General features: G+C 36.0%; 1 protein-coding gene across 1 annotated transcript in view; it reads right to left on the reverse strand.

Moving 5' to 3' along the window:
- Window positions 1–13,074, reverse strand: part of ZDHHC15 (zinc finger DHHC-type palmitoyltransferase 15) — a 133,022-nt gene that overhangs the window by 27,687 nt on the left and 92,261 nt on the right. The window contains exon 10 of the mRNA XM_028482934.1: window positions 10,736–10,839. Within this exon, the coding sequence (XP_028338735.1) occupies window positions 10,736–10,839 (104 nt within the window). The remainder of the gene's footprint in view (window positions 1–10,735; window positions 10,840–13,074) is intronic.

Below are 13,074 nucleotides of genomic sequence, written 5' to 3' on the forward strand. Positions count from 1 at the left end.
CCATGGCTCACGGGCCCAGCCGCTCCGCGGCATGTGGGATCCTCCCAGACCGGGGCGCGAACCCGGTTCCCCTGCATGAGCAGGCGGACGCGCAACCACTGCACCACCAGGGAAGCCCTGTTTGATGTCTTTAGAGTCATCAATGTTAAGTATAGTACTTCTGTTGTACCTAGGTTTACTAGAGGTCAAATAAGACCTTATATCTGTTGCAAATTTGTCAGCAAGGAAAGTAAGTGACTCAATGTGAAAAAAAACTTTTAAGGCAAGTAAGATGTATGTTTTCAGTAAAAGACGTGTGAGGAATGGGAAAGGAACACTAAGAAAAGAGTTGTGCATGATCAGGATTTTCTAAGATTGGATTGAATTTAGTTGAGTAAATGGATTTTGTTGGGAGTAAGCTGAGGCAAGACTTGGAATTGGTTTCTCTCTCTGTTAAGAGAACAAAGTGTTCTTGGAACACTACTTTTGATAACAGATTGTGTGAATTTCTTTGCCTTTAAGTGATCTGTATTTGCTTTTGAGATCTCTTGTAACTTTTGTTAAAGAATAAGTATTATCTCACAGTGACCTATGATCTTATTTGACCAAGTGTTTTGAAACATTTTGGCAAACTTCCCAAATACTGAAATTTAATTAAAGTTCTTTTGACTTCCAGCTAACCTTGGGATGCCTTAGCAGGCCCCTGAGGCATCTCAGAGAGAAATATTTAACTAGGATTATTTGGTATGTTAAATTAAATGTAATCAGTCATAATTCTGGTTATTGTGACCAAGCTTCTTTATCAATTACACTGCAATCAGATGTTTAACCATGCCTTTTAAGTCTTTTGTCATTTATAGATAGTTATTTTTGTACTTTGATGCGGTTGCAAAAGTGCTTCATTTTCAAGAAGATTCATAGGAAGGATATGGAAGCAGTTACAACAGTTCCACAACAAGATGATGGCTATGAGAGGATTCAGCCCATATCGACTTAAAACAAGGAGGCATCTGGCCCCTGGGGCCCCTATATCAGGCATCCAGAGACTTTTACTCCCTGACAGGCAGGGTTGACGCATCTGCTCAGCCTTGAAGAAGTTACAGAAGACAGACCATTGCCCCTAAGCTTCCCATAAGAATATGGGAGTAAAATCTCTGAGGGGGGAATGAAACAGGAGGGAAGGGGGCAGGGCACAACCTTTAAAAGAATGACATAGCTGTTGAGGACACAACAAAAACTGGTTAGAAACAACTAGGTCCAAGATTGTAGAAGGTACAACTTCCAGTAGACCTTAAGCCTTATTATATGCTCACTGTAATACATTAGCATGTTAAATGACACACAGGTGCCATGACAGTTTCAAGGCTGACCTGAAAAGGCCAAAAAGTGGGCAGTGGCCCAATTCCTGGAAATCCCCGCCCCTTCCCTGAAATAGTTGGAATAATCCTCTCACTCATTAGCCTATGAAATTACCCAGCCCATAAAAATTAACCACCCCATATTTCAGTGCCTCTTGCCTTCCCCACTCTCTATTGAGTGTGTATCTCTCTAATCTAAATCTAATTCCTACCTAAAAAAAAAAGAATTGACTGAGACTAAGGACTCTTCCAATTTAGCCCTACCTATTGCCACTATGCATGGGAATAAGTAAGGGCACTTTGGTGCCCTTGAAGGGGTATATTCTTTAAGGAAGGAAGCATGAATTTAAGTTATGACCTTGCCTAAGTCCTGTGGTAGTATATTAAAGTTCCTCAGGCATGATCATAGAGGCCTGGTTAGGCCCAAAGAATTAAGTGATAAGGTAATTTTCTCTTCAAGCAAGATTCAATGGCTGTCTCTGATTGGGAGGTGATTGCACAGAATATCACCCAGAGATAATTCTAAACAATAAAGCTCTTGATGTGTAAGGTCTCATCTCAGAACCAGAGTTCTTATATATAGGATATCCTTGGAGAGTCTGAGTTCTGATGAAAGGAAGGGCTCTTACCAATGCTTTCAGAAGGTACAGCAATTAGAGCAATCTCTGGCATAGAATGGAAGTGTGCTTTGGTAGAGTATCACCTCATCATCTTCCTAAAACAACATTATCCTCATATCAAGCCCCTGCTTAAAAACCATCAGTAGTTCCCCATTATCCACAGAAGAGTCCTTAGTCTTGTAGCTAAGGTCCTATTCAATCTAACACTAATTCACCTGTGGCATTAAGCTAACAATCATCTTCTATATGCAACCCTATTTTGCAAGGGTTGAAGAAAGTACTGAAATGAAGGTGATGAGTGAGGTCTATGACTTCAAGTAGTTCCCATCCAATCCACTACCATTCAAACTCTTTGTTGGAGCTAGGCTACTTTCTTCTTCATATCCTCCTCACTTAGCTTGGGGTCTCATGCATTATAACCTGTGATTTTCCTTTTAACTTCTGCCATTTCATTCCTTGCCACAAATCCAAATCCCATCTCATTTTTAAGGCCCCAATTCACTCTCCTCTATAAAGCCTTTCCTGACTAGCCCAGCCTAAAAGAACCACTCTCTCCTTTGAATTCCTATAGGACAAATTTTATGGTTCTATTTATTTGGTCAATAACATACCCTGTATTGTGTTTTGTAAGACAACTTTTCATGTATGTGTCTTATCTTCCCAAATAAATGCAAGACGCTTGAGTTCAGACACAAAAATGCATAATGTCCCTTATGGGTTCAATGTCATACACTTAATATGCTCTCAAATTATACTAGCTTATTTCTTCTGTTCTTTTTCGTAATGGGTTATTTATCACAGCAGCAGAAACTACCAGATTGAAAATAAATAAATCAGAAACTTCTTCTAGCTTGAGCAGTTACTAATGATCTCATACAAAAAAGTTTTACCCAAAGGAGTAGGAAATTATGTTATATATAAAGCATATAATATGCTAGAGTCTGAGGTCAATATTTTCCTGGATAAGTGTCCAGCATTTGACAAGGAGTTTAATTCTTCCAAGCCCTGGTTATCATGAACACTGGAAAGTTGTATTAGCAAATTCAAGCAAATTTTGTTTTTCATATGAAGATTTTTTAACTTGATAAAAATATCTCACCTGGAATATTAAAATTATCAAAATTAAACAGTTGATTTTCAGTCTCATTAGCTACAGCTAGAAAGCAATTTTGGTGAGTTAAGGAAAGCTTGGTTCTTTTCTGCCAGATTCCTTTAAAATATCATTCTTGTCATAGTTAATACATTGGTATAGAGTAACTAGAATAGGCTGTGCATAATTATTGTGTACCCTAGGACTTGATCCTGACCTGGAGCTCCCTACTGGATTCTCAAACCAGGCTGATGGAATACTCATGGATAGTTGATGGAATAGTTGATGGATAGTCATCAAATCACAAGAGAACAAAAGAGGAAGGAAAGAAAAGACCTACAAAAACAAATCCAAAACAATTAACAAAATGGCAATAAGAATATACATATCGATAATTACCTTAAGTGTAAATGGATTAAATGCTTCAACCAAAAGACAGAGACTGGCTGAATGGACACAAAAGCAAGACCTGTATATATGCTGTCTAAAAGAGACCCATTTCAAGTCCATGGAAGCATACAGACTGAAAAAGAGGGGATGGAAAAAGGTATTCCATGAAAATGGAAATCAAAAGAAAGCTGGAGTAGCGATACTCATATCAGACAAAATAGATTTTAAAATAAGGACTGTTACAAGAGACAAAAAAGGACACTACATAATGGTCAAGTGATCAATCCAAGAAGAAGATGCAGCAATTGTAAATATATACGCACCCAACATAGGAGTACCTCAATATATAAGGCAAATGCTAGCAGCCATAAAAGGAGAAACCAACAGTAACACAATAATAGTGGGGGACTTTAATACCCCACTTAGATCAATGAACAGATCACCCAGACAGGAAATCAATAAGGAAACACAGCCATTAAATGACACATTAGACCACATGGACCTAATGGATATTTAAAGAGCATTCTATCCAAAAGCAGCAGAATACACGTTCTTAACTGCACATAGAACATTCTCCAAGATAGATCACATGCTGGGCCACAAAGCAAGCATCAATAAATTTAAGACAATTGAAATCATACCAAGCATCTTTCCTGACCACAACTCTCTGAGAATAGAAATCAACTACAAGGAAAAAACTGTAAAAAACACAAACACGTGGAGACTAAACAACCAATGGATCACTGAAGAAAGCAAAGAGGAAATCAAAAAATACCTAGAGACAAATGAAAATGAAAACACGATGATCCAAAACCTATGGGACACAGGGACTTCCCTGGTGGTCAAGTGGTTAAAACTCCATGCTTCCACTGCAGGGGACACGGGTTTGATCCCTGGTCATGGAATTAAGATCCTGCATGCCATATGGTGCAGCCAACAAACAAACAAACAAAAACCACAAAACAAAAAACCCCACAAAACCTATGGGATGCAGCAAAAGCAGTTCTAAGAGGGAAGTTTACAGCAATACAGTCTTACCTCAGGAGATAAGACAAATCTCAAATAAACAACCTAATGCTACACTTAAAGCAACTAGAGAAGGAAGAACAAAGAAAACCCAAAGTTTCCCAAAGGAAAGAAATCATAAAGATCAGAGCAGAAATAAATGAAATAGAGACGAAGAAAACAATAGAAAAGATTGATGAAACTAAAAGCTGGTTCTTTGAAAAGGCAAACAAAATTGATAAACCTTTAGCCAGTCTCATCAAGAAAAAAAAGGAAGAGGGCTCAAATCGATAAAATTAGAAATGAAAAAGGAGAAGTTACTCACTGACACTGAAGAAATACAAAGGATCATAGGAGACTATTAGAAGCAACTCTATGCCAATAAAATGGAAAACCTAGAAGAAATGGACAAATTCTTAGAAAGGAACAACCCTCCAAGACTGAACCAAGAAAAAATAGAAAATATGAACAAACCAATCACAAGTACTGAAATGGAAACTATGATTAAAAAACTTCCACAAAACAAAAGTCCAGGACCAGATGGCTACACAGGCAAATTCTATCAAACATTTAGAGAAGGGTTAACACCTATCCTTCTCAAACTATTCCAAAAATATTGCAGATGAAGGAACACTCCAAAATGCATTCTATGAGGTCACCATCACTCTGATACTGAAACCAGACAAAGAAACCACAAAAAAGAAAATTACAGGACAATATCACTGATGAACATAGATGCAAAAATCCTCAACAAAATACTAGCAAACCAAATCCAACAACACATTAAAAGGATCATACACCATGATCAAGTGGGATTTATTGCAGGGATGCAAGGATTTTTCAATATCCACAAATCAATCAATGTGATACACCACACCAACAAATTGAAAACTAAAAACCACATGATCATCTCAATAGATGCAGAAAAAGCTTTTGACAAAATGTAACACCTATTTATGATAAAAACTCTCGAGGAAGTGGGCATAGAGGGAGCTTACCTCAACATACTAAAGGCCATATATGACAAAGCCACAGCTAACATCATACTCAATGGTGAAAAGCTGAAAGTATTTCCTCTAAAATCAGAAACAAGGGCTTCCCTGGTGGCGCAGTGGTTGCGCGTCCGCCTGCCGATGCAGGGGAACCGGGTTCACGCCCCGGTCTGGGAGGATCCCACATGCCGCGGAGCGGCTGGGCCGGTGAGCCATGGCCGCTGAGCCTGCGCGTCCGGAGCCTGTGCTCCGTAACGGGAGAAGCCACAACAGAGGGAGGCCCGCATACCACACACACAAAAAAAAAAAAAAAAAAAAAAAAAAAAAAAAATAAAATCAGAAACAAGACAAGGATATCCACCCTTGCCACTTTTATTCAACATAGTATTGGAAGTCCTAGCCATGGCAATCAGAGAAGAAAAAGAAATAAAAGGAATCCAAACTGGAAATGAAGAAGTAAAACTGTCACTGTTTGCAGATGACATGACACTGTAAATAGAAAATCCTAAATGCACTACGAGAAAACTACTAGAGCTAATCAATAAACTTGGTAAACTTGCAGGATCCAAAATTAATACACAGAAATCTGTTGCATGTCTATACACTGACACTGAAAGATCAAAAAGAGAAATTAAGGAAACAATCCCGTTTACCATCACATCAAAACAATAAAATACCTAGGAATAAACCTACCTAAGGAGGCAAAAGACCTGTACTCTGAAAACTGTAAGATGCTGATGAAAGAAATGGAAGAAGACACAAACAGATGGAAAGATATTTCATGTTCTTGGATTGGAAGAATCAATATTGTCAAAATGACTATACTACCCAAGGCAATCTACAGGTTCAATGCAATCCCTGTCAAATTACCAATGGAGTTTTTCACAGAAGTAGAACAAATAATTTTAAAATTTGTATGGAGACACAAAAGACCCCGAATAGCCAAATAATCTTGAGAAAGAAAAACAGAGCTGGAGGAATCAGGCTCCTTGACTTCAGACTATACTACAAAGCTACACTCATCAAAAGAGTATGGTACTGGCATTAAATAGAAATATAGATCAATGCAACAGTATAGAAAGCCCAGAAATGAACCAAAGCACCTATGGTCAATTAATCCATGACAAAGGAGGCAAGAATATACAATGGAGAAAAAATCTCTTCAATAAGTGGTGCTGGGAAAACTGGACAGCTACATGTAAAAGAATGAAGTTAGAACATTCTCTAACACCATAAACAAAAATAAACTCAAAATGGATTAAAGACCTAAATGTAAGCTTGGATATTATTAAACTCTTAGAGGAAAACATAGGCAGAACACTCTTTGACATAAATCTCAGTAATATCTTTTTGTATCCACCTCCTAGATTATTAAAATAAAAACAAAAATAAACAAATGGGAGTAATTAAACTTAAAAGCTTTTGCAAAGCAAAGGAAACCATAAACAAAATGAAGAGAACCCACAGAATGGGAGAAAATATTTGCAAATAAAGTGACTGACAACGGGTTAATCTCCAAAATATACAAACAGCACATGCAGCTCAATATCGAAAAAACAAACAACCCAATTAAAAACTGGGCAGAAGATCTAAATAGACATTTCTACAAAGAAGACATACAGGTGGCCAAAAAACACATGAAAAAATGCTCAACATTGGTAAGTATTAGAGAAATGCAAATCAAAACTACATTGAGGTCTCACTTCACACTGGTCAGAATGGCCATCCTCAAAAAGTCTACAAACAATAAGTGCTGGAGAGGGTGTGGAAAAAAGGGAACTCTCCTACACTGTTGGTGGGAAAATAAATTGGTACAACCACTATAAAGAATAGTATGGAGGTTCCTTAAAAAACTAAAAATAGAACTACCATATGATCCAGCAATCCCACTCTGGGGCATATATCCAGAGAGAGCCATACTTTAAAAAGATATATGTAACCCAATGTTCATAGCAGCACTATTTACAATAGCCAAGACATGGAAGCAACCTAAATGTCCATCGACAGATGAACAGATAAAGAAGTACATATACACAATGGAATATTATTCAGCCATAAAAAGAATGAAATAATGCTGTTTATAGCAACATGGATGGACCTAGAGATGCTCATACTCAGTGAAGTAAGTCAGACAGAGAAAGACAAATATCATATGATATCATTTATTTTTGGAATCTAAAAAAAGGATACAAATGAACTTATTTACAAACAGAAACGGACTCACAGACTTCAAAAACAAACTTTTGGTTACCAAAGGGGAAAGGTTGGGGCGGGGGGAGGGATAAATTAGGAGATTGGGATTAACATATAAACACTACTATACATAAAACAGATAATCAATGAGGACCTACTATACAGCACAGGGAACTCTACTCAATATTCTGTAATAACCTATACAGGAAAAGAATCTGAAAAAAAAATGGATATATATATGTATAACTGAATCATTTTACTGTATACCTGAAACTAACATAACATTGTAAATCAACTACACTCCAACATAAAATAAAAATTAAATTAATAATAAAAGAACATACCAAAAAAAATGAAGAAAAATTATGGTAATAAGTGATGAAAGGGTCAGAATTGCCAGCAGTAGTCAAAAGGGATTTTATTCTATACATGTTTTACAACTTTTAATGATTTGTATATTCATGAATTCTTCCTATTGTTAAAGTTAATAAAAAGTCATAAAAGCCAAAGAAAATATCCTCAGAATTATACATCGATCTGTCACTTTTGACTTGAACATTTTTTCTATGCATGTGTACATTAATCTCATCAGAGAAGCCTCTTTAAATCTCTTGACTTTATAAAGGTGTTTCTTTACCTCATATGTTGCTGTACTAAAATAAGGCAGGGACCTAACTACTGTATAGCACAGGGAGCTATACTCAATACTTTGTAATAACCTATAAGGGAAAAGAATGAAAAAAAATAGATTTATATGTATGTATACCTGAATCACTTTGTTGTACATTGGAAACTAACACAACATTGTAAATCAACTATACTTCTATTAAAATAAATTAAAATAGATAAATAAAATGCAAAGTAATAAAAAATAAATTAAGGCGGAGATTTTAAAGAAGATAAAGACTGTATATAGTTCCTGATTATGATATTACATATTTTCTTAACAGGTTACTCTTTTTACCTATTTTACCAATTTATATAAATTTTAGAATGCTTTGCATAATATAATGTACAAGTACATCATTTATTGTAAACTAAATATTATATTTGGAGCTAGGACTGAAACCCTGATATTATTCCTTAAAGAAATTAAGTTCAATACACGAAATTTTAACTTATAGTAACTTTCCCAGGAATCTAAGTTGTCAAAAGTGCAAGGACTACTTGTATAAGACCAGTTTTGCACAGAAATTTTGGGGAAGTGAGGATAACACAGAATCAGACAAATAGTACAGCATGAGAACGTGTGTTAGAGAAAAAGGAGAGTTTTCCAATATTTAAATTTGTTAGATACTGTAATGGGTGATAAAGGAGGGTTGTGAATCTCTTTCAATGGACTTTTTAAAAACCTCACTTATTTGGGATGGTACAGTGTTCTTGCTAAAGCTATAGGTGGCTTATACTCTGTGACTTATAATTTATGTAAGAAGTAGTTGAATGCATTATATAGTAAGATAGCATGCAGTCACAGCACTGTGTCTCGTGTGTATTTGTCCAAAGGACAGATACAACATTATACTGGAAAGAATCCAGTATTTGGAATCAGGATGCCTTACTTTAAGTCCAAGTTCTGTCTCTTTCTTGCTATGTGATCTTGCATAAGTTACCTCACATCTCCAAATCTTAGTCTCCTCAGTTATAAAATGGGAATGGTATTAATAATAATGCCTACTTAACCTGACAGTTGTGAGACAAAGGATATGAAAAACAGTATATGAAAGTTCTTTGTAAACTATAAAATGGTGTACCTATTTTTTATGATTGACTATTTTTTTAAAAGTCTGGCATTGAAAACTACTTCAAGAAAATAACCTCTTTATAATGCAGTACTGAATCTATAATTAAAGTTTTCCACTTGCCAAAACAAGGCTCAGATATGAATAGTTTTTTCCATTGGGGAGATATTTCAAACCATGTTAAGACCCTAGAAGTCTATAATTTCTATTAGAGTTTGGATTTCTTAACACCAAAATAAAAGTTCTTATCACTTGTAACCATGGTAAGTAAAAGTCTGATAGCTGAAGGATGGTAGGTCAAAATACTGTCAGTTTTTCAATGAAGAGTCAGCAAGGTGAGGTAAAGGAGCTGCTTGTGTTATAAGTTCTTTGGGCTGAGTAAGAACTCCTTCCTTTTCTAACTATAAATTTTGGACTGTTTTGTCTTCCTTAGTCCTAGTAACAATGCCTTACTCTAAAACTGGACTTCCAAGTAGAGAAGCTGGGACTAGATCATCTAACTGGGGAAACATTTGGAAAGGCTTGTTTCCCACCTCTGCTCCCCACCTCAATGCCTTTCCATGTCCTTATTCAGCTGCGTTCATCCCAGGTACAGTTTGTAATAACTACTAAAAGTTCTCACTCAAAATTTCTGTCAGCTACTGCATTATTGGGACCAGTCTGCTATTAACAACATAAACAAATGTTAGAGGCACAGAAGTAAGCATGGAGACAAAGAAGAGGTGGCAATGGGGTTACATGACATGAGAACTTAACTTTTAGCTCTTCATAAAAATCTCAAGATGACTCAATAATCTGGTGGGAGAAAGGTGGAGGGCAAAGTTCTGATTCCTTATTTTTCCTTTGAGGGCTGCCTTTTAGAAAAGTATACTACGTGGATGTGTAGCCTTGCCCCTATATGCTATCATTTATTTTTTCATGTATTGGACCATTCTACAGCAGAATGGGAATGAGATTTTAAAGAAAATTTAGCCAATGTGCATGAATCAGGGTAGAGAAAGGTGAGCTGTTACCCACTGATTGAATCAATTCAAGCAAAACACTCCAAGTGAAAACTGGCAGGATTGTTTACAAACATGCACAACACTGTTTATTATGTTTCCTAATTTATCTGATTGGTTATAAATTATAGTATCACAAAGCTGGTAAGGAACCTTCCAAGCTGTCATCTAATCCTACCTAAGCCACCTATATTTGCTAAACAAATCTGGCCATACTTGCCCTTCTCCATCCAAAGGGCACTTATGAGGTTGACATGATTATATAATACTTCTGTACACTATTTTCTCACTACACTACATTCGTTGTGTTAACATAGTCTTTATTAGTCTGCTTAGTGGAGAAAATACTTCCTTCTCACCCTACTTACCTTGGTTGTCATCCTCATTTTCTTCCCAGGGCTCTTCATTTGCTAGCAATGGGTTCTGCAACTCATTCATACACCTCATAGGGAAAGAGTGTCCATCACCAGGGCTGGCAGGGAAATGAAGGCAGTGAGATCTTGCAGCTGACATAGACATTTTATGAAGGTAATAACCCTATTAGAAATAGGAGTGGGATTCTTAGAAAGATTTAAACCATTTAGCTTATTGGCTAAAGCCATTCTGGAATAGGCTCTTACAATGGCATCATTTAGTTGCCCTATTGCTCTCAATTTCTATATCTGTTTGTTTGTCTGCATCAGTCTTGACTCTTTTAGTTTTTAAGCAACTCTTTAATTGCTTCCCACAATGGTGAGTATGGCAAAATGCACATAAAGCAAACTTCATAAATATAATTTAATGATGAGGCTTCCAATTTATATCCCATTACATTATTGTTTTTGTTCTAAATTTTCAAGAAAAATTAGATTCAGAATCATTGAGAGCAGAAGCAAGAAGAACTACAATCCTGCAAACTGTAGAACAAAAACCACATTCACAGAAAGACAGACAAGATGAAAAGACAGAGGGCTATGTACCAAATGAAGGAACAAGATAAAACCCCAGAAAAACAACTAAATGAAGTGGAGATAGGCAACCTTCCAGAAAAATGATTCAGAATAATGATAGTGAAGATGAACCAGGACCTCGGAAAAAGAATGGAGGCAAAGATCAAGAAGATGCAAGAAATGTTTAACAAAGACCTATAAGAATTAAAGAACAAACAAACAGAGATGAACAATACAATAACTGAAATGAAAACTACACTGGAAGGAATCAATAGCACAATAACTGAGGCAGAAGAACGGATAAGTGACCTGGAATACAGAATGGTGGAATTCACTGCTGTGGAAGAGAATAAAGAAAAAAAAATTGCAAAGAAATGAAGACAGCCTAAGAGAACTCTGGGATAACATTAAAAGCAACAACATTTGCATTATACGGGTCCCAGAAGGAGAAGAGAGAGAGAAAGGAACAGAGGAAGGACCTACAAAAACAAACCCAAAATAATTAAGAAAATGGTCATAGGAACATACATATAGATAATTACCTTAAATGTGAATGGATTAAATGCTCCAACCAAAAGACACAGGCTTGATGAATGGATACAAAAACAAGACCCACATATATGCTGTCAACAAGAGACCCACTTCAGACCTAGGGGCACATACAGACTGAATGTGAGGAGATAGAAAAAGAAAAAAAAAAGATATTCCATGCAAATGGAAATCAAAAGAAAGCTGGAGTAGCTATACTCATATCAGATAAAAAGACTTTAAAAAAAAGTTACAAGAGACAAGGAAGGACCCTACATAATGATCAAGGGATCAATCCAAGAAAAGATATAACAATTATAAATATATATGCACACAACATAGGAGCACCTCAATGCATAAGGCAACTGCTAACAGCTATAAAAGAGGAAAGCATGGAATATTCTCCAGATAGATCACATCTTGGGTCACAAATCAAGCCTCAGTAAATTTAAGAAAATTGAAATCATATCAAGTATCTTTTCTTACAACAACACTATGAGATTACAAATAAATTAAAGGGAAAACAATGTAAAAAACACAAACACATGGAGGCTAAACAATACGTTACTAAATAACCAAGAGATCACTGAAGAAATCAAAGAGGAAATCAAAAAATACCTAGAGATAAATGACAATGAAAACACGACGATCCAAAACCTATGGGATGCAGCAAAAGCAGTTCTAAGAGGGAAGTTTATAGCTATACAAGCCTACCTCAAGAAACAAGAAAAATTTCAAGTAAACAATCTAACCTTACACCTAAAGGAACTTGAGAAAGAATATACAAAACCCAAAGGTAGCAGAAGGAAAGAAATCATAAAGATCAGAGCAGAAATAAATGAAAAAGAAACAAATAAAACAATAGCAAAGATCAATAAAACTAAAGGCTGGTTGCTTGAGAAGATAAACAAAATTGAGAAACCATTAGGACAAATTCTTAGAAAGGTATAATCTTCTAAGACTGAACCAGGAAGAAATAGAAAATATGAACAGACCAATCACAAGTAATGAAATTGAAACTGTGATTAAAAATCTTCCAACAAACAAAAGTCCAGGACCAGATGGCTTCACAGGTGAATTCTATCAAACATTTAGAGAAGAGCTAACACCCATCCTTCTCAAACTGTTCCAAAAAATTGCAGAGGAAGGAACTCTCCCAAATTCATTCTATGAGTCCAGCATCACCCTGATACCAAAACCAGAGAAAGATACTACAAAAAAGAAAATTACAGACCAATATCACTGATGAA

Source organism: Physeter macrocephalus, chromosome 21 (assembly GCF_002837175.3).
Source record: "Physeter macrocephalus isolate SW-GA chromosome 21, ASM283717v5, whole genome shotgun sequence".
Classification (NCBI taxonomy): Eukaryota; Metazoa; Chordata; class Mammalia; order Artiodactyla; family Physeteridae; genus Physeter; species Physeter macrocephalus.